This window comes from Sinohyriopsis cumingii, chromosome 3 (assembly GCF_028554795.1).
Source record: "Sinohyriopsis cumingii isolate HCF-2022 chromosome 3, ASM2855479v2, whole genome shotgun sequence".
Lineage (NCBI taxonomy): Eukaryota > Metazoa > Mollusca > Bivalvia > Unionida > Unionidae > Sinohyriopsis > Sinohyriopsis cumingii.
Genome location: NC_142963.1, coordinates 64,758,717 through 64,779,845, shown reverse-complemented (window position 1 = coordinate 64,779,845; position 21,129 = coordinate 64,758,717). Strand labels below are relative to the sequence as shown.

The 21,129-nt window shown below is 34.7% G+C and overlaps 1 protein-coding gene across 1 annotated transcript in view; it reads left to right on the top strand.

Moving 5' to 3' along the window:
• The window catches only part of LOC149803001 (uncharacterized), a 326,500-nt gene that overhangs the window by 197,228 nt on the left and 108,143 nt on the right, over window positions 1-21,129 (top strand). The window contains exons 28-29 of the mRNA XM_089953863.1: window positions 1,782-1,919; window positions 14,239-14,257. Of these exons, the coding sequence (XP_089809989.1) occupies window positions 1,782-1,919; window positions 14,239-14,257 (157 nt within the window). The remainder of the gene's footprint in view (window positions 1-1,781; window positions 1,920-14,238; window positions 14,258-21,129) is intronic.

Here is a 21,129-nt window from a genome sequence, read left to right as displayed (position 1 = left end):
TCATTGCCCAATTTACTTTGAGTTTGTAGTCACGCAGGGTAATAGCAGCTTGACTGGAGTAGACATTATGGTAGTCATAGAAAATGTCCCCATATGCATTGGCAATTTTTATATCGGCCTCGTAATTATCCAATTCATGTCATCAGTTGGGATAAGCTGAACAAATGATTCGTTTAACTTTCCTGAAAGCCGTTATGAACTCACTTAGACTGAGACACTTAAGTAATCGGGGATCATTCTTCCCAGCCTTGTCATCCTGGTTTGATAGACCCAATTCAAAGTATACATCTCATGCATATTAATGCGGACTATTTGCAAGAATGATAGTGAGTGGGTCACCTATTGCTGTGTATAAACTATGCTTATTTAAGCACTTAAGCGACAATTATTATTTATAACCTCATGAACAATTTGATGAATAATCAGAGGGCACTGCAAAATAAATTTATCCCATCATTAAATAATATGTTCATCCAACACTAATTATACCAGAATTATAGAGGCCTTGTTTCTGGCCCAGTTTTGATAAAACTTAAACAGGTCAGTTTATATCATCATGTTTCATACAAACTTGAAAACTCCTTGAATTTGTCAATAAAAATCTTTTAATTTTGACAAAAACTCTGTGAATTTACTTGAGTGAATACAAATGGTTAAACACTTTTTAAATTAAGACATTTTTGTTGTCTGTTGCATATTGTCCAAAAATGTAAGAATAATGAAATAAAATGGATATAATTTGGTGGATAAATTACATACAATGCCATTAGTTAACAAGAAGAAGGTTCGGTTTCCATTTGAAAAAAATGCTCTTTGAAAAAGCTTCCAAAGTCCTTGAAAATTAACTTTCCAGAGCTGTACAAATTATATTTTCAAATTACCATTACTTCAGATATAACTGACATAAAACCATAATAATAAGATGATCTGATTGGCTTAGCATATTACCATTCAAGAATTTATTTCTTATTCAGTTTTGATCAAATGTGGAGTACAAGTTTATATCATCAGTGTCCAAGATGATTTCATATATGAGCATCATCCAAACAGATTAATGAAGTGACCTCATATCTGATTGGTTGAACTTGTCACCGTCCTAGAGGCCATATTTCAAAGCGGATTTTGATAAAATTTGAATGCAGATATATATCATCAAGATCTCAATAGTCAAATTACGGATAAAATTAATGCATATTTATTGGCTGAGCTTGTTACCACTCAGGAGGCTTTATTTATGAACCCAGAGAATTTTTTTTTTATCAGATTTGATATGTAGGCTTGTATCTTTAATATCTTACATAAGTTTGATTATGACATCCATGCTTAGTAATGAAGTGATGATTGGCTGAGCTTGTGGCCATTTTGCAGGCTTCATTTAGGAATCAATTTTGATACGATTTTGTCTAATAAGATAAAGGATTAATTTGTTGGCAAGCTACATCCATTGCATAATAATGAGGTGATATTACATCTGATTAGCTGAGCTTATTACTACCCTGAGATCTTTTTAATGAAGTATTTAATATTTAGTCAGATTTGGTACTGAAACATGTATCATCAAGATTTTTTATGAATTAAGTTTTTATGATTGACATCTATGCATATTAATAAAGTGATCATGCATCTGATGGCTGATTTAAATCAAGATTTTATATGTAGGCTTATATCATCAATGGTCTAAGATGAGTTGGATTGGTGGACATCCTTGCACATTAATGAATTGATCTTGCATCATTTGAGAGTTCTGACTTTATTTCTAATGGATATCTCTTTCATATCAGAATGTCTGGAAGGATACTATGGGCCTAACTGTCTTCATACGTGTGGGCCATGCACCTACTTCACTGTATGTAACAAGCAAACAGGTGAATGTCCACAAGGATGTCAAGGAGGCTGGACTGGAAATAATTGTGATGAAGGTACATATATGACATCAAGTTTTTCAGCATTTATATTTAAAATTTCCCCATAATGTTTGGTATAGTGCATTCATGACATCAATGCCAGGGCAAAAAAAAAAACATAAATAGCCCATCTTTTATTAACCTTGGTGGAGTCAGAGTAAAGAATATTCTGAATGATCTTGCCTTCTGCTTATTACAGTCAGTATATCATCTTGTTCTGGTTAAGCCCTAAACCAGCTTTACCATAGAGATATAATACACCAGATTCAAAACAAAACAAAAAGACATCAGCAGCATGCATGGGTAACATGGATGTACTTTGCCTTGTTTATAAAACTTACCTGCAAAATGATCATTTAACTCCTTAACTCCTTTTATCAGTAGCTCTTTAGCTTTAAAAATAAGCCCGTTTCTTTAGAAGAATTTTTGCTTTTATTGATAGTAAAGATAATAACCATTTGCAGTATACATTTTGTTAAAATTATCATTGGTCTATATATTACAAGTTTCTTTGACTGCATTATCATCATTAAAAACAATTATCTCATTATAGGCAGGTTTCTGAAGTGAATTTATTATAGAGAGTCATGATATGTAATGAAAGTAAAGGGTAAATTGACAAGATTTACTCTGTAACATTGCCATATTTTGTTTGTCTATTGTTCATCAGTCCACATTTTAAGTGCACTGTAATAATGAAACCAAACATTTTAATGGATATTTACTAAGATACACATCATAGCTAAACTGTGTGCTTCATATACAGACATACTTGTAGCTTAAAGTTCCAGTAAATGTTGATAATATACATATCTGGACCCCAGCAAGTGCATCTCTTAAAGCCAAACGAAAAAATATATATTTTTGCACATAGGTCTGCTGTACATACTAAAAATCTTGTGATTGAATAGGCAACTGCTGCATTATATAACCTCTCAGATTGCTTTGATTGTCACATGGATTAGCTCAAAGTGTTGTCACTGGACAGCAATAAAAACACCTGACATGTTCAGCAACTAGTGGTCATGCAGTTCCCTACACAAAGTGATCAACATTCACAACACATAAGTTTTGTAAGTTATTGTCATCTCAGTTTTACTCAGCAACAGATTTCCGCTTGATATCCTCATTTGCAATGCAATTATTCTGGTGTTAGCCCTGAAGTAGTATTAAATAATTGATAAAATTCCTGTACCGGTTGAAGTGATTCAGTTCATTTGCATATTTGGGAGACTCCTCACCATAGTTGGAGTTGTAATGTATAGATGGTTTAAAGCAGTCTTATGATCTCATCGCCAGGAGATGTACATATTGACAAATTACTGTACTTCAGCAATATTAATAAAAGTTTTGGTTCTTTTTTTACTTTAGTATATGACAATACCCTATACACCGCTCCCTCGATAACTCGCGCCCAGATAACTCGCGATCCCGCTTATAACGCGGTGTCCATCTTGGCTCCTGATTTTTTCCAGAGAAAATGTATTTAAAATATCTTTAAAATATGCTGAACATGAAAAAATTACGATAAGAATTGATAAATTAAACCTTGATACATTGCTCGTTTTATCATCGAAAATGGTGATTAATGCCCGTAAAAATATAATCCTTATTTTGAAATTTGCAAGTTCTAAAGAAGAATTAATTTCAGAGATCTCGAAAACGCTTAATTACGCATATTTGGACGCCAGTTTTTGATCTGGGACGCAGAAAATCACTGAGGCGGGAGTCCTCCATACGCATGTAATAGGTGCGTGGGAAAATTCAAAGATTTGCCGGTCCTGTTTCAGCCACCTGCTTTGTGGGAAAATGTGTTGATCAGTTAACTGTGCTGATATTTAACAATGACAGAATTCAGTGACTGAAAGACTCTTTGATGTACTGTTGCCATTTTATAAGAGTACATTAAAAAAAAAAAAAGAACATGATGCAACAGCTAGGTGGCTAGTTCAAAGGCTTTGACTGGCGGCTGAGTGAGAAAATGTACTGATATTTAGTGATTGAATTCAGAGGCAGAAAGACCCCATTTTAAAATCCTAGCGAGACCTCTGTTTAAAGATATCATATATTATGTAAGTTTTTATGATAAATAGTTGTCAGTATACTGTAAATAAACAGTCTGGTGGAATAGCGATCAATGAAAACTTCTGGTAAATGGTAACAGGTGGCAACAGAGAATGAAATAAACACCAATTAAACGTCTTCCTTTGTGAAAGTCATGTTCTAATCCTTTAATTCCATTTCAGTGTAAACATTATAATCACAACATATTCTGTTCATTGAAAACATGAAAAGAGTCAATCGACCGTCACATCGAAACCTGTGAGTACTTCTGTGAGAACCTAATTACATGTACATGCCGGCTTTGTTTTGATCAACAACTTGGGGAAGTGTTTGTTGCATTAAAAAAAAAATCGATTACAAGAGACCTCGGGTGCTGGATTAAGGGTCTTGGAGCTGCCTTTGACGTAAAGCAAAACAGTAACAGAGACAACGACGATGATAGTGACTTTGAATGTTTCAGTGAAACTGATGTCATTAATGCTGATACTGTTTGGGAGAAATTCTTACAGACTTATGGTCCTGAGATGTGCGTTTCTCTTGATGATATGGAGGAGTGGATTTGTGCTGACAATGATTGTCCCACAGCCGAATACATGTCAGATGAAACTGAAATTATTTCTATAGCGAACAAATTTGCAGCAGAAGACAATTCTAACTGGAGTAACACAAGTGTTGAAAGTGATGCAGACGCAGATGTTGCACCCCCCACCCCTCTGCACAGGAAGCAATCAGATATTTTGATATTGCCATAAGGTGGCTGGAAACCCAAAATGTTGACTACGTAAAGCTCATGCAGTTGAGAAATCTGAGGGATTTTGCTCGGCGGCAGAGAAACCAAGGAGTAACACACACAAAAAAAATTAACTGATTTTTTCAAAAAGTGAATTGATATTTGTCAAGCGTGGCACAAACGGCAAGTATTAACTTGTTCTAATTTACGTTGTTTTAAATTTGTAGACCAATTAAATATGTTAGTACTGACTAACCCTTGTTTTGTTTTTTTTTTTCCATTTTACTTCTATCGCATTCAAATCTATTTATCTATCTATCTATCTATCTATCTATCTATCTATTGTTAGATCGACACTGTTTCTCAAAAAGAGTCGATCTTTTGTAATTAAAAAAACGTCTAATTTGGATCAAACAATAAAACTAGAATGTATCCAATTCAACATAAAAATTAGTGACGTAGTACACAATGTGTGAAGTGGTACACGTTAAGCGAACGGAAACCACGTGGACTAATGTTTTCGATGATCGCCTCAATATACTGTAATTTATCCTGAAATTAATGTTGTCCTATGAGGACATAATAAAGTACACCGTTATGAAGAGATATTTATTAACAGTTAATCTCAACAATTATAAAGTGAGTATTCAACAGTATAATCTGCCTCCCCCCCCCCCCTTATTTTTCTGTTATGTTGTCAATCACTTTATTGGTTTTGGGCTTATTTAATAGGTCCCTCGATAACTCACGCCTCACTTATAGTGTGGTCGATGTTTCTGGACCCCGATGTGCGCGAGTTATCGAGGGAGTGGTGTACGTAGCTGCTAGGGACTTTTTTCTTCCACTTTCTTTCTGCAATGGAGTGATAAATACCAAAATATTACCATAGCACATTGGTAGGCACACCATTGGCAATTCCACCTTGGAGGAGCAGGTTAAGATTACTGATTGACATGCGAAGAGCCAATATATGAAGACCACCCGTGGAAAGACTAGGACATCAAGAGTGAATTATTGTCAGATACCACTTCAAGAATCAGTTGTCTTTATATCAATCATATATTTGGACAATAAAAAACCATTAAAAAAGTCTAGTACATCTCTCCCTCGATAACTCACACCAAATGGGTCCACAAACATAGACCACACTATAAGTGAGGGCACGAGTTGCCGAGGGACCTCCTAAATTTAAAAAAAAATCCACTTACACATGGAGAAAATGGGGGGGGTTTAGGGAACTGGGCTGTTTAATGACTGAATCCTAGTTTTACAATCACAGCGATAGTAATTGTTAATAACTTGCTTTTTATAATGAAGCTCTTCATTATTCTATATAAATAACATTTATTTTCAAAATGTCCAACATGAGAAAGATCGTTCCAACTGGTTTCAACAACCATCACGTATATGCAAAAATATCTGTGTATTATGTCACTGGTTTTTGTTTTGTTGATTAGTCTGGTTCCCAGAGTGTTATTAAATAAATTAATAGTGCCAAGTCGAGAGTCAAGGTAGCAGGGAACTAAACTAACTTTTGATACACTACCAAACAAGATTCCTTTTTTTATATAAAAAAAACTAGCGACATTTATTTAGACAATCGTCCCCATCGAAAGTTAGTTTTTTGTATTGTTAAATTAGATCAATATTGATGTCGTGATTTCACTAGAAGTATTAGTGAAATTTCTTATCATCCTTGAGGATATCTCTAAATGCAAGTTCAGAAATTATCGGACACTCGCTTGCTCACAGTGGTCCGTATCTGTGAAACCAAGCTCTTTATTTTGCAAAGTATTTCTTTTGCTTGGTTGCCTTGCTATCTTTGATCATAGTTATGAATGAGTCTGTTAATTTAGGGTAATTTAACAGTGTTCAGTTAATCAACTGCAGTGGGGGCCCCGAGTGGCCGAGTGGTCTAAAGTGCTCTCTGTTACAGATCACTGCCATCTCACCTCTGTCTGCGTGGGTTCGAGTCTCGGATTCTGCTAATGTGGGTATGTGAGAAAGCTTGCCAGTAGCTTATCGTGGGTCAGTGGTTCTTTCCGGGGTTTTCCCAGGTTCTTCCTCCACCATTAATACTGGCCACCATGTATAGCCTATCATGTGCTGAATATGGCGTTAAACCCTACAACAACAACAACATCAACTGCAGTGAGTTAACCTGACATATGACCGGGGCTGCTAAATTTTAAGTATGTAGGATTTTCGTGCCTTTTAACTTTTCTTTTATTCTACCTCCTTTATTTTATTCAAAAGATGTAATTAACACAGTAATACAATGGAGGCCAGCTTTTAATTCAGTACAACAACACAACAAATACTTCTGCAAGTCAGTTATCAAAACATGGTGGACACATAATTAGGTTCTCAGAGAAACACTTGTGGACAAAGCTGTTATGGTAGATTGAAACATTTTACGTTTAAATACACATTGCATTTATGAAGATTATACTTAAGAGGAACTAAAAGATAGAATTAAAACACAAATTTCACTTAATAAAAATTTATTTAAATATTAAATTTACTGCTTACAATAGGCACAAGTCTTCATTTTCATTGATCAAAATTTCCTTAAATATAAGAATGTGCTAGGAATGTTGTTTGGAAAGAAAATGTAGCCAATTATATGACTTCTTATTAAAAGCTGATAATTTAAAAATGTTGACTAAAATTTTCAGGTCCTATCTACCATTTTTGACCATAAAATGAGCAATATATCAGTGTTTCAGTTACCAATTTTGATCATGATTTTCTTCAAGTTCAAGAAATAGGGATCAAATTTTGGGGTATTTTCAGGTAACAAAAAAATGGGTTCCACGCCTGACCATGTGTTATAAGCTGGTCTGTGAGTTATCAGGGCTCTAGGGAATGGTGAGGTGCTGACAGATCTATAATAAGTCTGTACTTGCCAGAATATGTGCTTTGTTTTGCACCTGAGAGGCTAATCCAGTATATTCTGAAATGGTGGATTTTTAAAGAGGCCAGTGAGGTAGTTGTTGGAGAGCTCATTCTCCAGTAATGTATCAACACTATCAGGTTGTGATGTAGCTGATACAGAATTTTTAATCTCTAATGAAGTTTTAGGTTGATGAGAAAATCCAGTATGAAAACCATATCGGAGACCATTGACAAGACATTCCACAAACTTACTACCAGTATGGTTCTTTAGTTCCTCATTAAGTCTAGCAATGTTTATGAGTGTGGTAGCTAAGTGGTGTGTCATTGACAGTATTTCAGTCATTGTGGTTTTGTAGGCATCTGTAACTGCTTGGTTCAATTTGAACTGTGCACATGATTTTTTGCAAGTCAAGCACACATATGCATTAGAACACTTAGCTCTAAAACAACCTTTTGCTTTATTGAAGTTATTGCAGATTTCTTTTCCGTGGTGGAAGATCTTTGTTCATCCATCATATTCTGTGTATACACCAATGTGTTTTGTCTTGGTAGATTGTTGCTCTCTGCGGAGCAAGGTAGCAAAACTCTGCATCATGAGCAAAACTGCAGCACTGCTGGCATGTATCTACCTTGTAAGCAGACAAGACATAGGTTTGTAGCTTGGAGTCAAGTCTCCTCCAGTCTGCTTTGATGTTCATGGTACTAAAATAAATGCTGCTTTGCATGCAAATTGTTTGTGGTACTCGGGTCAAAAAAGAACAATATGTTTCCTATTACACTGGTAGGGTAAGTTGGTTTAGGTTTTTATTTAATATAAAGATTAGTGTATATATTGTACTAAGCACTAAAAGTACTGGGCTAAACCAGCTCAGTTAGATGCACAAACCAATTTCAGGAATATTTTTATTTATTTATTTATTTATTTATCTATATATTTATTTATTGATCTATTTATTTTATTTATTTAAACATTTTATATATATTATAATTATTAGTATGTGTATATATGTATAATATACTAAGCGTATTTAAGTAATGGGCTAAACCAGCTCAATTAGAAGCAGAGACAGTCAGCCAACCAGAAACACTTTTTTGTTTGGGCTCATAAAATGCAGAGTTTCTTTTGGTTAAGATATGCATTTGTATCATCTCTTTTTGATTTGCATCCAGTTCTTGAATTTTGTAAAGGAAGGCCTTGAACATAATTACTTTGCAATGGTTTGAAACCAATATGAATTCTCTAATAGTCAAATTTCTGGGAAGTCTGTGATCACTGACTTGGGTCAGAGATGAGTATTAATGTTGAAACTTTCCCACAAGTAACAGAAAAGAGTGAAGACAACAATCTTTGTAAAATTGAACAAATAATTTATTTCCCTAGAATACAAAGTGAAAAACGTGAAAAAAGAACTTAAGGTTTTACGAATTTAATCCAAAAATAATCTGAGAATTAAAAAACACAAGACCTATCACTGAAAAGTTCAAGTGAATCTCAGTTCAAATCCTGATGAAATTCAAGGTGGAAGGTAATGACATCAGTAATAGTCAGCATTGTACTGATGTGTCAACAGTCAACAGCCTCTTGTTGAATAACAGAAAATATTATTCCAGTTTTGACTTCTGTGTAAATTCCAGTAAATGTCTTTGTCCAAGAATTATATCAGACTACTTTTGTATTTCCAGAGAAAATAATAATTTGAATTCAATAATTTGAAGAAATTAAAAATTCAGCATTAAGAAGTTGTTAGGACTGGTCAGCCTGGTGTCAGGATAATGTGACTGGGTGGGACATCATGCTACATGTCTGCAGCATGATGCCCCAGTGCTAGACATCACTATAAACTGTCACACTGCAGACACCGTAGCGATATGACTGAAAAATTGTTAAAGCTACATTAAAAATCCAAATCACACACACACACACTCAGAACATCAGTTATACACCTAAGACGCAAAACAGATTCCCGGATCGGGTCAAAATTTCATCATTCTGGAAGAAATTGGAAGAATGTTGACCAATTGACCCATGCTTAATGACATGTAGTTCAGGTATGACCTTGACTAAACTTACTGATTCTTACTCTGAGAAAGATAATTTTTAAAAAAATTAAAAGTTCTTTACCAGAACTGTCACTGATTTTGGAAGGATATCAGCAAAGGAAACAATGTTTAATTTCTTAGCTGTTTACATGAATGAAATAAAAAATAAAAAAGAAACAATTAAAAAAGTCAATTCTGGACATTACAATTGCTTAAAATGGAATAAAAAATTTTTTAAGTAACAGACAAACAATTAAATTAAATGTACGTTACACTTCCCCCCTAAAAGAAAAAGAAAGATTTATATAATAAAGCTTTTTTTTTGCCATAGGTCAATTATACTTGTGGTTTATATAAAAAAAATAACATAAGAAGAAATGAATTTTACAAAGTTTACACGAAATAATATATTTCTTTACACATGAAAGTGCATCTGCTATTAAATTGTCTTTTCTCTTGATGTGCCTGATGTCAATATTATATTCCTGTAACAACAAACTGTATCTTAACAATCTCTAATTTTTGTTCATCATCTTGCCGATGAAAATAAGGGGGTTGTGATCACTTAACACAATAATTAGAGAAGGAGCTGAACTAATGTAAACTTCAAAGAGTTGTAATGCCAGTATCAAAGCCAAACATTCCTTCTCATTTGTAGAATAATTTCTCTGGTGCTTATTTAATTTCTTAGAAAAATAGCACTCTGGATGATCAATACCATTTTTATCTTCTTGAATCAATACTGCTCCAACCCCAACATCACTTGCATCAGCATACAGTTTAAATGATTGACTGAAATTTAGAGCTGTAAGAACTGGTGCACTCTTAAGTATGGCCTTTAACTTATCAAAAGCCTCCTGACATAGAAACATTATAACAAGATTTACAATAGTATCCAGCCATACCTACAAATCGCATCAGTTGATTTTTACTGATAGGCACAGGGAATTCAGAGATAGCCTTGACCTTAGCATCACTAGATTTAACTTGTCCATGTCCCATTATATGCCCTAGAAATGTTACACAAACATGGCAAAATTAACTTTTGGATAAATTAATTGTCAAACTTGCATCAGTGAGTCCGTCAAAGAATTTCCGAATTGTTGCTAAATGTTCTTTACAGGTGTCATTGCAGATGATGATTTCACTGATGTAAGCATCACAGTTATCTAGACCAGATGTAATCATGTTCATTAAATGCTGAAAAGTACTTGGCAAACCCTTCATCCCAAGTGGCATCACTTTATATTGATAAAGTCCTTCAAGAGTCACAAATGTCAAAATCATTTCAGAAGGTCAAATTTGGTGACATACTTTGCATTTCCAATTTTATCAATGCAGTCATCGAATTTTGATAATAGAAATGAATCTGTTTTAGTCACACAGTGCTAGACTCTCTTCATATTTTTGCATAACATCTTGTACATGTTTATCCATTTATTTTACTTCAAGTTCTACACATGCAAAATTTTATTTGAAGATTGATCCAAAGAAGTTCTATTCCACATTACAAAACCTATTTTTACACTACCCTGACAAATATTACCAAAGTTATTAATTCAACCCATACCTTTGTTAAGCTCTTCATTATGTTTGTATTGTACATGTCCATGAAAGAAGTGCAGTCATTTTCATGTTAGAAAAGGCCACACATAATATCAGATAATTTGGATACCTCTTTCCATTTTGCTTTCATGACACAATAGCTAACTTAATATGAACGTTTCCATGATTGTTCTGTATTTTCTACTATTCAGTCATATGTAAGTCCTAGGAATTGTATACTTCATAACATGTTCTAGGCAAACAGTTACAAAGGTAACCCTGTGCAATTCTTTCTTTGTTGGGTATGTTTTTTAATTACGTTCTAGTTTTTTCACCTATAAAAGAGGTAAAGTGACAGTTTGTATACTTGAGTGACATTGACAAATAAATTGCATTTCATCCAGTATTTGCAAACTGAGTAGTCCTGCTGTTAAGAGTTAAAGTGCATCTGTTTTGAAAAGTGCCATACTCATTCAATTACACTGGTCAACAGTGAAATCATTACTGACTTGAAAAGGCCCTAATCTGTAGTATTTTGGTGTGCCGAACACGAATATAACCGTGAAAAATTTGTATTGGCTCTCGTTTTGAAGATATTCATATACCTCATTTTCTATGTTTCACTGTGTAAATTTCTCCAGTAGGACTGCAGCAACATCCGGAATAATGATGTAACATTGCATAATACCATCATGCTCACATCATCCACAGTTGATTGCATCATTTTCTGATGCAATGCAATACTAATGCCATGCGGCTGCTGAAGTAAGTTGACATCAGCAGTGTACTATACATGTGTAGGCCTATTATACTAATGCCAGGCGGCTGCTGAAGCTGACGTAAGCAGTGTACTATATAAAGCCCAATCAGATAGGTTCAGCATTTAAAATATTTTAGACGTTGTGCGAGACAGTTCAAGCTACTGTTACATAAAACTTATTATTTTATCCATTTACGTACAATAAAGAACAGTAATGCCTCGAAAGTGTGTTAATACCGCGGACAATTTTTGCTATATTTGTGGGGAAGTGACATTTGCCAACCAGAAGAAAAGTATCAATTCTCAAGTGAAGAAGGCATATCATCTTTACTTCGGATGCAAGGTTGGTGACCAAGACAAGCCTTGGGCTCCGCATATATGCTGTGCTACATGTACAACACAGCTTTCATAGTGGTTGAATTGCAAAAGGTCATCAATGCCGTTTGCAGTCCCAATGGTGTGGAGAGAGCCAAGCAACCACCTAAATGACTGTTACTTCTGCTTGGTTCCTCCTCTTTCCGGCGGAATAACGAAGCGAAAGAAGTCGAGAATAGTCTACCCAAACATTCCGTCTGCATTGAGACCAGTTCCACATGGTGAGGGACTTCCTATTCCAGAACCTCCAGCAGAATATTCTCTTGATTCATCTGACGAAGACAAAGGTGAGTCGACCTGTTCTTCTCCTGGTCCATCAGCATGCAGTGATCCAGATTTTCACTGTGGTGCATCATCAACCCCACACAGAATAACACAGGAAGAACTAAATGACCTGATTCGTGATTTGGACTTATCAAAGAACAAGGCAGAATTGCTAGGATCAAGACTCCAACAATGGAATCTTCTAGAAGAAGATGTCACAATTACTGCATATCGAAAGCGCCACCAGCAATTGGAGCCTTTCTTCAGAAAGGAAAGTAATCTGATATTCTGTTCCGATATTGAGGGCCTCATGAATGCTTTAAAAATCACTCATGACCCACAAGAATGGAGACTATTTGTGGACTCTTCGAAACTGAGTCTCAAGGCTGTGCTTTTGCACAATGGAAACATTCTTCCATCTATTCCAGTAGCGTATGCTGTCCACATGAAAGAGACATACGATAACTTAAGGCAGCTACTGAATTCCATTGAGTATAACAAGTACAGCTGGCACCTCTGTGGTGATTTGAAGGTAGTTGCCCTTTTAATGGGACTGCAGCAAGGATATACAAAATACATGTGTTTCTTATGCGAGTGGGATAGCCGAGCAAGGGAAATGCACTACATGAGGAAGGAATGGACTCACAGGCAGAATGTAGCCATTGGAGAGAAGAATATCCAACACCCAGCTCTGGTTGAGGCTCAGAAAATCTTGCTACCACCCCTTCACATCAAACTAGGTTTGATGAAGAACTTCGTGAAAGCCATTGACCGGACTTTGCCAGCATTCCGATACCTGCATGAAAAATTCCCTCGACTCAGCGAAGCAAAGATTAAAGAGGGAGTTTTTGTGGGTCCTCAGATTCGAGAGCTTTTCAAAGATGACCGGTTCAACAACTTGCTGGAAGGTGACGCGAAACAAGCATGGAATGCTTTTCGCCTAGTTTCTACAAACTTCCTCGGAAATGTTAGGGCAGAAAACTATAAGGAACTAGTAGAAGACATGTTGATGAAGTATGAGAAACTTGGCTGCAATATGTCTCTAAAGATTCACTTCCTTCATTCCCATTTGGATTTCTTTCCTAGCAACTGTGGTATTGTTAGTGAAGAACACGGCGAACGTTTTCATCAAGATATCGCAACAATGGAACAAAGATACCAGGGAAAATGGTCCACTACAATGCTGGCTGACTACTGCTGGACACTCCTCAGAGATGCTCCCGAACAGCTGTACAAGAGACAGGCGAAGAAATCTAAGATGTAGTCAATGACTTGATTTTTTATAGGTAGGCTATTACAGTTGACCTTTTACTATTGGAATGCATTTCGTTATGTAAACATTAATTTCTTGCAGATTACAAAAAAACTAGAGCCAATTTTGCAATTTGACTGTCATATTCGTGTTCAGCACATAAAAATTGATAAGAATTGACTAATTTTATTTCAGTAACATGACTTTTGTAAAAATTTGTTGTCCAGTGTTACCATTGAAGGTGTATGTATGCTTTCAGCAAGAAAATATCAATGACTTCTAATAAAGCTTCATTTGCTTATCATCAAAACTTTCTTTCTGAAAATTATTGTTATTATGCAGTTTAAACACATTTGAATATACATTATGTACAAGTGTATGTAACTTTGGAAAATTTATTTTGCAGTGGCTCAATACTGGATACAGTAAGTATACAATTCTTTGCCACAAATGTTTCATACATTTTTCTCAACAACTTGTGTTTTATGTGTGATTTACATGAAGTTTGGAAGAAGCCTCAATATGAATTCAAATTGCTTTCCATAATTAATGCAAGTTGATTTTTTTTCTTCAGAAGTATGTGCTGTCAGACATGAAAATTGTCACTTTTAGTTTTTCTTACTTTGCCATAACATGACATGTAATATATAGGATGCATAAACAGTAAACAGTGTTACTTAATGCTCTTGTAAAACTATCCCTATGGCAGTTTATACAGCTCATTATCATTGAGGACATTAAAAGTCAGTGAGGTCAGGTGTTAATTGGCTGACAATAGCTAGGCTGATGTGTTAAGCCCTTTGAATATGCTGTGGGGGAGCAAATTATGCTAATTTGCATAGGTAAAGTTCACAGAGTGGAACAACCCAAATCTTTTTACGTTATAGTTAAAGAGATGCTAGATGTATGTTGAAGAACAAAAGTTATTACACATTGCTTTGAATGAGAAGGGTTAGGCCATCCATAGATTATTGACAAATTTGTGAACAGCGACTATGTTTCTTTGAAGTCAGATTTTACTCTATATATATTAAACAAAAAACATGATTATATCAGTATTTTTGAAGGTGATTTAGGAAGCAATAAGCTATCAGCAAAACCCAGCAAAAATGCATTTCAGAACTCTAGGTTGATAGAGTTTTACTTTGTAAAGTGAATGGGAAGCCACTGGCATACATAATTCACAATGTTGTTTGCAAACAAAAGTATGGGATCAATTCAGATAGTACTTAGTGGTACAGTGCAAAGTTCCTTCTCATATGAATTTGTCAGCTCCATTTCTCATAAAACAAGTTATCAGAATATTAACTATCGACTCAGCTGTATATGTCTGAAGCTAACTTTGACACTTGGATTGTCATTAGATGCCAGACTGATGACAAACTCTTCAATCTGAGAAGATTACAAGCCAAGGCTAAGTTACAGGAAGTGACTTCTCATGATCTCATGTTTGCTAAGATCAATTTATTAAATGCCAAATCTGAATCTGACATACAGCAGAGTATTGGTCATTTCTCTTCAGCTTGCGACAGTTTCATTCGGACAGCCAATATCAAGAAGATGGGTGATGCACCAACCTGCACCAGGAAAGCCACCACAGTAAAAGGCCAAACCCTCAATGCAAGTTCACCTGTCTTGGCAGTACACTGCCATATGCAGTTCAAATTGATAATGAAACCAGTACAAGAATTGCTAAAGCTAGTGTGGCCTTTGGCAGAATATGCACAAGTGTGCGTGAGGCTGTGAGCACAGAGGCATTAGTCTGCAAAATAAAATCAAGTTTTACAAGGCCGTTGTGTTGCTGATCCTGCTGTATGCATGTGAAACCTGGATGATGTACAGATCACAGGTGCTCGACACAAGCTTGATGTTGAGAAAAAAAACAATAATCTGAAGGAAAACAATCATACAGAGTGACAAAAATACCTTAGATTACCCCCATGACCCATTCTGACATAGGACCCTCTCTATCTCAGGAGTAAAACAAGCCATATAGTATGGACTTTTGCCTTTAAAAACGGAAATTGCAGAAGGAAATTAAGGGTGATGGGTGGAACAAAGTATTTGGAAGTTATGTACCATCTCTCTTATCTATTATATAGAGAGGGTCCTATGTCAGAACAGGTCATGGGGGTAATATAAGGTATTTTTGTCACTCTGTATGATTTTTTTTCCTTCAGATTATTTTTTTTTTTTTTTTTTTCTCAGCATCAAGCTTGGGTTGAGCAACTGTGGTACAGATGCCATGCCAAGAAGCTGAACCATTTTTAAATGGGATGCCTAAGGAAACTGATAAGGTTAAGATGGCAAGATAGGGTCCCATACTCAGGGGGTCTTGCATGGGCAGGCATTCCAACCATCCACACTCTGCTAATGAAATCAGATAGATGAGCAGGTCCTGATACCAAGATGTGAGAAGAGCAACTACCAAAGAAGATTTTCTACAGTGACCTGAAGGATGGATTACATTTTCATGGTATTCAAAAGAAAAGCTTCAAAGATTTTCTCCAGTCATCCTTGAAATACTTGAATATTAACCCTGAGTCTTGTGAGAATCTCGCACAATCGCTCCATCAGGAAGTGACATTCATACTAGAGCTACAGACTTTGAACTGAGGAAAATTTCAGAGGCAGTGCAAAAGCATCAGTAGCATAAATCTCAGAGCTGCAGCAGATCCCCTATTGATCAAGCAGCCTTAAGAGTCATTGCCTGTGTAGTGTGCCACAGACAGTTTAGGAAATAAATTGTCCTGATTAGTCACTTGCATACTCATAGAAACCAAACCAGATCATGATGTGTCACCTGCCAGATTGTGATATGTCACTTGATATGTCACTTGAAAAACGTGAGATTTTGCTCCACCAGTCTTTTTAAAAAAAACAACAAACATGATTTGCAGTAAATTTGTTCAAGATGAACAAGAGAGGAGATCTTTCTTGACATACTGTTGCCAGTATAAGCGGTTGTGATCCACATAGCATCATGCTAATTGCATTTAAACTTAATTGTCTTAGAAATGATTAGTCTAAGGAAAAGGTGGTCAGAGATCAATAGCCACCATACCACAGGTTACTAATTGACTAGCTAAAGTGATTTTATATTTGCTATTGCTTTGAGTACTGCTTTTGAGGACACCATTAGGCTAATTTGTATGGGTAAAGTGAAGTGGAATAACTCAATTCATTTTATGTATGGTAAATCGGAGATGTGTGTTGAAGAAACAAAAAGTTGTTACACTTAATTACCATGGATGAAAATGTTCAAACCATTGTTATTCTTATAAGCTACTTCATGATCAGCAGCAGTGTTTCTTTAAAGTCTCATTTACTTTACCGGGGTATTTCTTTGAAATACAAAACATGATAATTTTGGTAGTTGGAATGGTAAAGCTAGAAGAGTGGAAAAGTGATTAAATTTTTTTAGAGGAAACTTGAAATGCAGCTGTGATTCAGAGAAAGATGAGTCATCTGTGAAGAGATCAAAGCCCATCCATAATTCATTTCAGAATTCCAGGTCGATGTAGTTTGACTTTGTGAATTTCATTTGTAACGGAAGTGAGGGGTATTTTATAATTTTCATGTACAGCAGAAACCATTTCAGCATTAGTTATTCTGGAGCTTAATATGCATTGCTGCATCAGGGCAGATACATAAAGAGCATTTTCAGGCCCCCAAAAATGAAACAATATTTTCAGGGGAGTCGGAAGTAATGAGTGCGGTACTGAACAGTAATGACACCAGCATCACCTTAAAGCTCTTTGATGAAATATTGAGAGCAGCAAAATCAGCAATTAAATATATATTCCACATGCAGTCCAATGGATTTTAAAGACTTTTATGTATTTTTATGGCTGTATATGTCTGCCAGCCTTTTTTTTTTGTTTGAACTTTATTATTAAATGCTTCAAAGAAAACATTCCATTATTCAAATTTGATTTTCTAATCATTTTCTATAAGCTCATCTTTTCTTATTTTGAGTCATATACATTGACCCCCCAACCCCAACCCCACCTTGTCTTGGGACAAGAAAACACTTTTTGAGTGTCAAAAATAACAGCAATAATTAGAAAGAACACATGTTTTTAAACATTTATTAAGTTTTGATACAGCTCTTCAGTACTTCTTGGGGCTTTCCCTTTGCTGCATGAGATTAGTAGATGGCAGGGTTATTACAAGCATGTAATAGCAGTTAATCTCTACAAATAACTAAAATAAAGAATGCAAAAGAACAAAACTTGTCAACAACAACAAACAGCTGTCCTTCAATGGTTAAAACAATACTGCTACCTGTATGAGCACAGATCAAACATCTGCCCCATGCTCAGTGCAGTAAGCAAGCAGTGTGAACGTTTGTTCAGAGCTCATCACATTGTGAAGATACTAACTAAATTGAGAAATAACTGAATCACTGTTGTGTGAAGATGCATTCTGTGTTCAGTGGCTTTTAAAGAATCTGAGTTGTTTTGTTGTTTTTTAAAGGACATCTCAGTCCTGAAATGTATCACATGTAGAAGTCGTAATTATGCCAAGTTTAGATTGATCAGTTATGTTTGTACCAAATATCATGATCAGTCTTGATGTAAAGGGAATATACTAAGTTGCCATAGTTTAATATGTAAAAAGCATTAACACTGTCCTGGAAAGAATGTGCATTTTTTCTGAATATTACAGCATCGCCTCCTGCATATCGTAAGATTAGCATACATGTAAAAACCATTAACATTTTCCTAGAAAGAATCAGCATCTGTCCTGAATATTACAGCAACTCCAACATATAATATCATTTTTTAAAAATTGAGATATGGTGAAGCCTCATATCCTTCTAAATCTAAATCTGTATTTACTCTGGAACATTTTGTTGCAAGAAAGGTTACAGATCATTAAGAAACAGAGAATAATGCCAGTGAGAAATTAATTTTATTTATACTCCTACCTGCTAAAACAGTATCAAAGCTTTGATAAAAGAAAAGTGATTTTGTTTTCAGAATTTTGGAAATTCTGTTATGGTATATAGTGCAAATATCTGATCGATTGTGGATTTTTTTAGTTCAGAATCCAGCTTGGTTTTCCTACATTATGTCATGAAAACTTCAAAAATGATTGATTCTGTAATTTAGAATAACAACAAATAATTTACCAATAAAACCTAAAATTATTACTGAAAACTTTCAGGGAGAGTCGAATTCCTATTTTGCTTATAAATAGCCAAATATCTGGGATTTGAGTATCAGCTTAGAAAATGAAATATAAGTTAGCATCATTATATAAGATGTGTACTTGATCACTTCATTATTTAAATGTTACCATGTAATGGTGTCTTTTTATTTTTTAAGGATTTAATGCACTTTAGGATTTCTTTCACCATGATTTGGTTGCAACCTGTGTTTTGAAGCTGGAGTCTATTTACCAGTTATCATCATTATGAAGATCTATTTTATCGTTCTTCAATGATATTATTTATTATTGCCATATTTGTTTAAATCTTCAACAACAAAAAATACCTGTAGCGTGGTAATGTTAGTTTAATCATTTTTGTTTTTTCTAACTGTTGATAATCTTCCCCAAAAATTTTTTTTGGTAAGTTTTCTCAGCTTAGTTTGCATCTCTTGATAAAATTTATTTATATGAAAAATCATTATTTGTGGTTTATACTTTACTTTGATTTTTATTAACTGACAGAGATTTACATCCACATTCACTATATCTACCTCTAAGGATAAAAGGGTGTGTTATTTCTGTAGATTTTAATCAAAGATTTTATTATACTTGTTTAGTGCAGTATCTTGCAAAATTCTATATTTAGCAAGACCAAATTTGCGTGCCATAGATGAGATATAGAAATCATGAAAGTTTCATCAAAGTCAAACTGTCAAGAGAAAAATTCATCAGCATTAATAAAAATGTCTGATATATAAGATCTTGAATTGAAATCCCCGATGAGAAGCACACAAGCAAGTAAAATACACATTTGTTTTGTCCATTTCAAGGAAGTTTTTTGTCAGCAGAATTAAATTGGGATTTAGGATGATCTTAAAAGTAATGAAAGTACTGGTGATGCTTGCTATATGCCAATTCGATTTTACACACTTTCATTTTAACAACATTTATAATGAAGAAATATCTAGGGGTGAAATGATACACCTATGCTGTGTATCAATATGATTCATGATACAAAGGCTGTGATACAATACATTATCAATAGTGAATCCTTCACACATATCAGCTTCATGGTTTTTCCATGTTTAGAAAGTCTGTCATTGGTAAGTGGTGCCCTTTTATATGTATTAACATATTGGTTATATTTTCAGTATGCAGATTACAGAAAGACATAGACTTTGTTTATATGCCATTCTCATCTATGATATGATAACAGAAATACTTTAAAATAGATTACCTGTTAGTTGTCAGTAACCTTTTTGGTCATTTCAGGCATCACCATTTGGCCATCTTGCCCTTTGTTTTTGCACTGCATGAATGTTTTAACAACATTTTATTACCAATTTCATGTCTTCACTTAAACTTTGAAGACATTTCAGAGTTTCTTCAAAACAAGAAATAGTGCAAATTTCCTTCTGCGAGGACAATTTCATTTAGAACAAGTCTTGATATGGCAGTGGTGATGAATACAAACAAAATCTATCACGTTGTACTTCAAGCTAATGCAACACAACTGTTATGGCAATAGGCACTTGTTTTTGTTAATTAAGAAGGAAAACTATTAACAACACCCACTCCTCTTCTATAAAAAAAATATAAAAAAAATTAGACAAGGTGACAAACTTGTGTGGTTTGAAATCTGCACCCTCACAGATTCAGTGTTGATTTTAATTATCCCATCGGCACATTCAATCACTGATAAAAAAGGAAATGACTAATGAATATTCATATCTGCTGACTGTTAAATTAACTAGTATAGTGTAAATGTACTTTTCTTTTGATTCTCCACCATTTGTATTCGTATGGCAAAAGTATTGATATTTTGGTGAATCATTTCACCTCTGGAAATAACATTAAGTTTGTGCCACTTTGCTAATTTTTATGCTGTTTCTGCCACCATGTGCTGTGACTTGTGCACATCTCACATAAATGCATGTACACATTTCATCGCCCACTGAGATTAATTATGCATTTATAATTGTTAATTTAAAACTTGGAAATCTAATTTGCCCAAGAACTTCTTAATTTACACCATAACCTAAGGAATGAATCTATGGTGTCATTTAAGTGTCACCTGTATGAGCAACACATCATAATTGCAAAAAGCAATCATGAAAGGTCTGTGATTGGTTTTTTTATT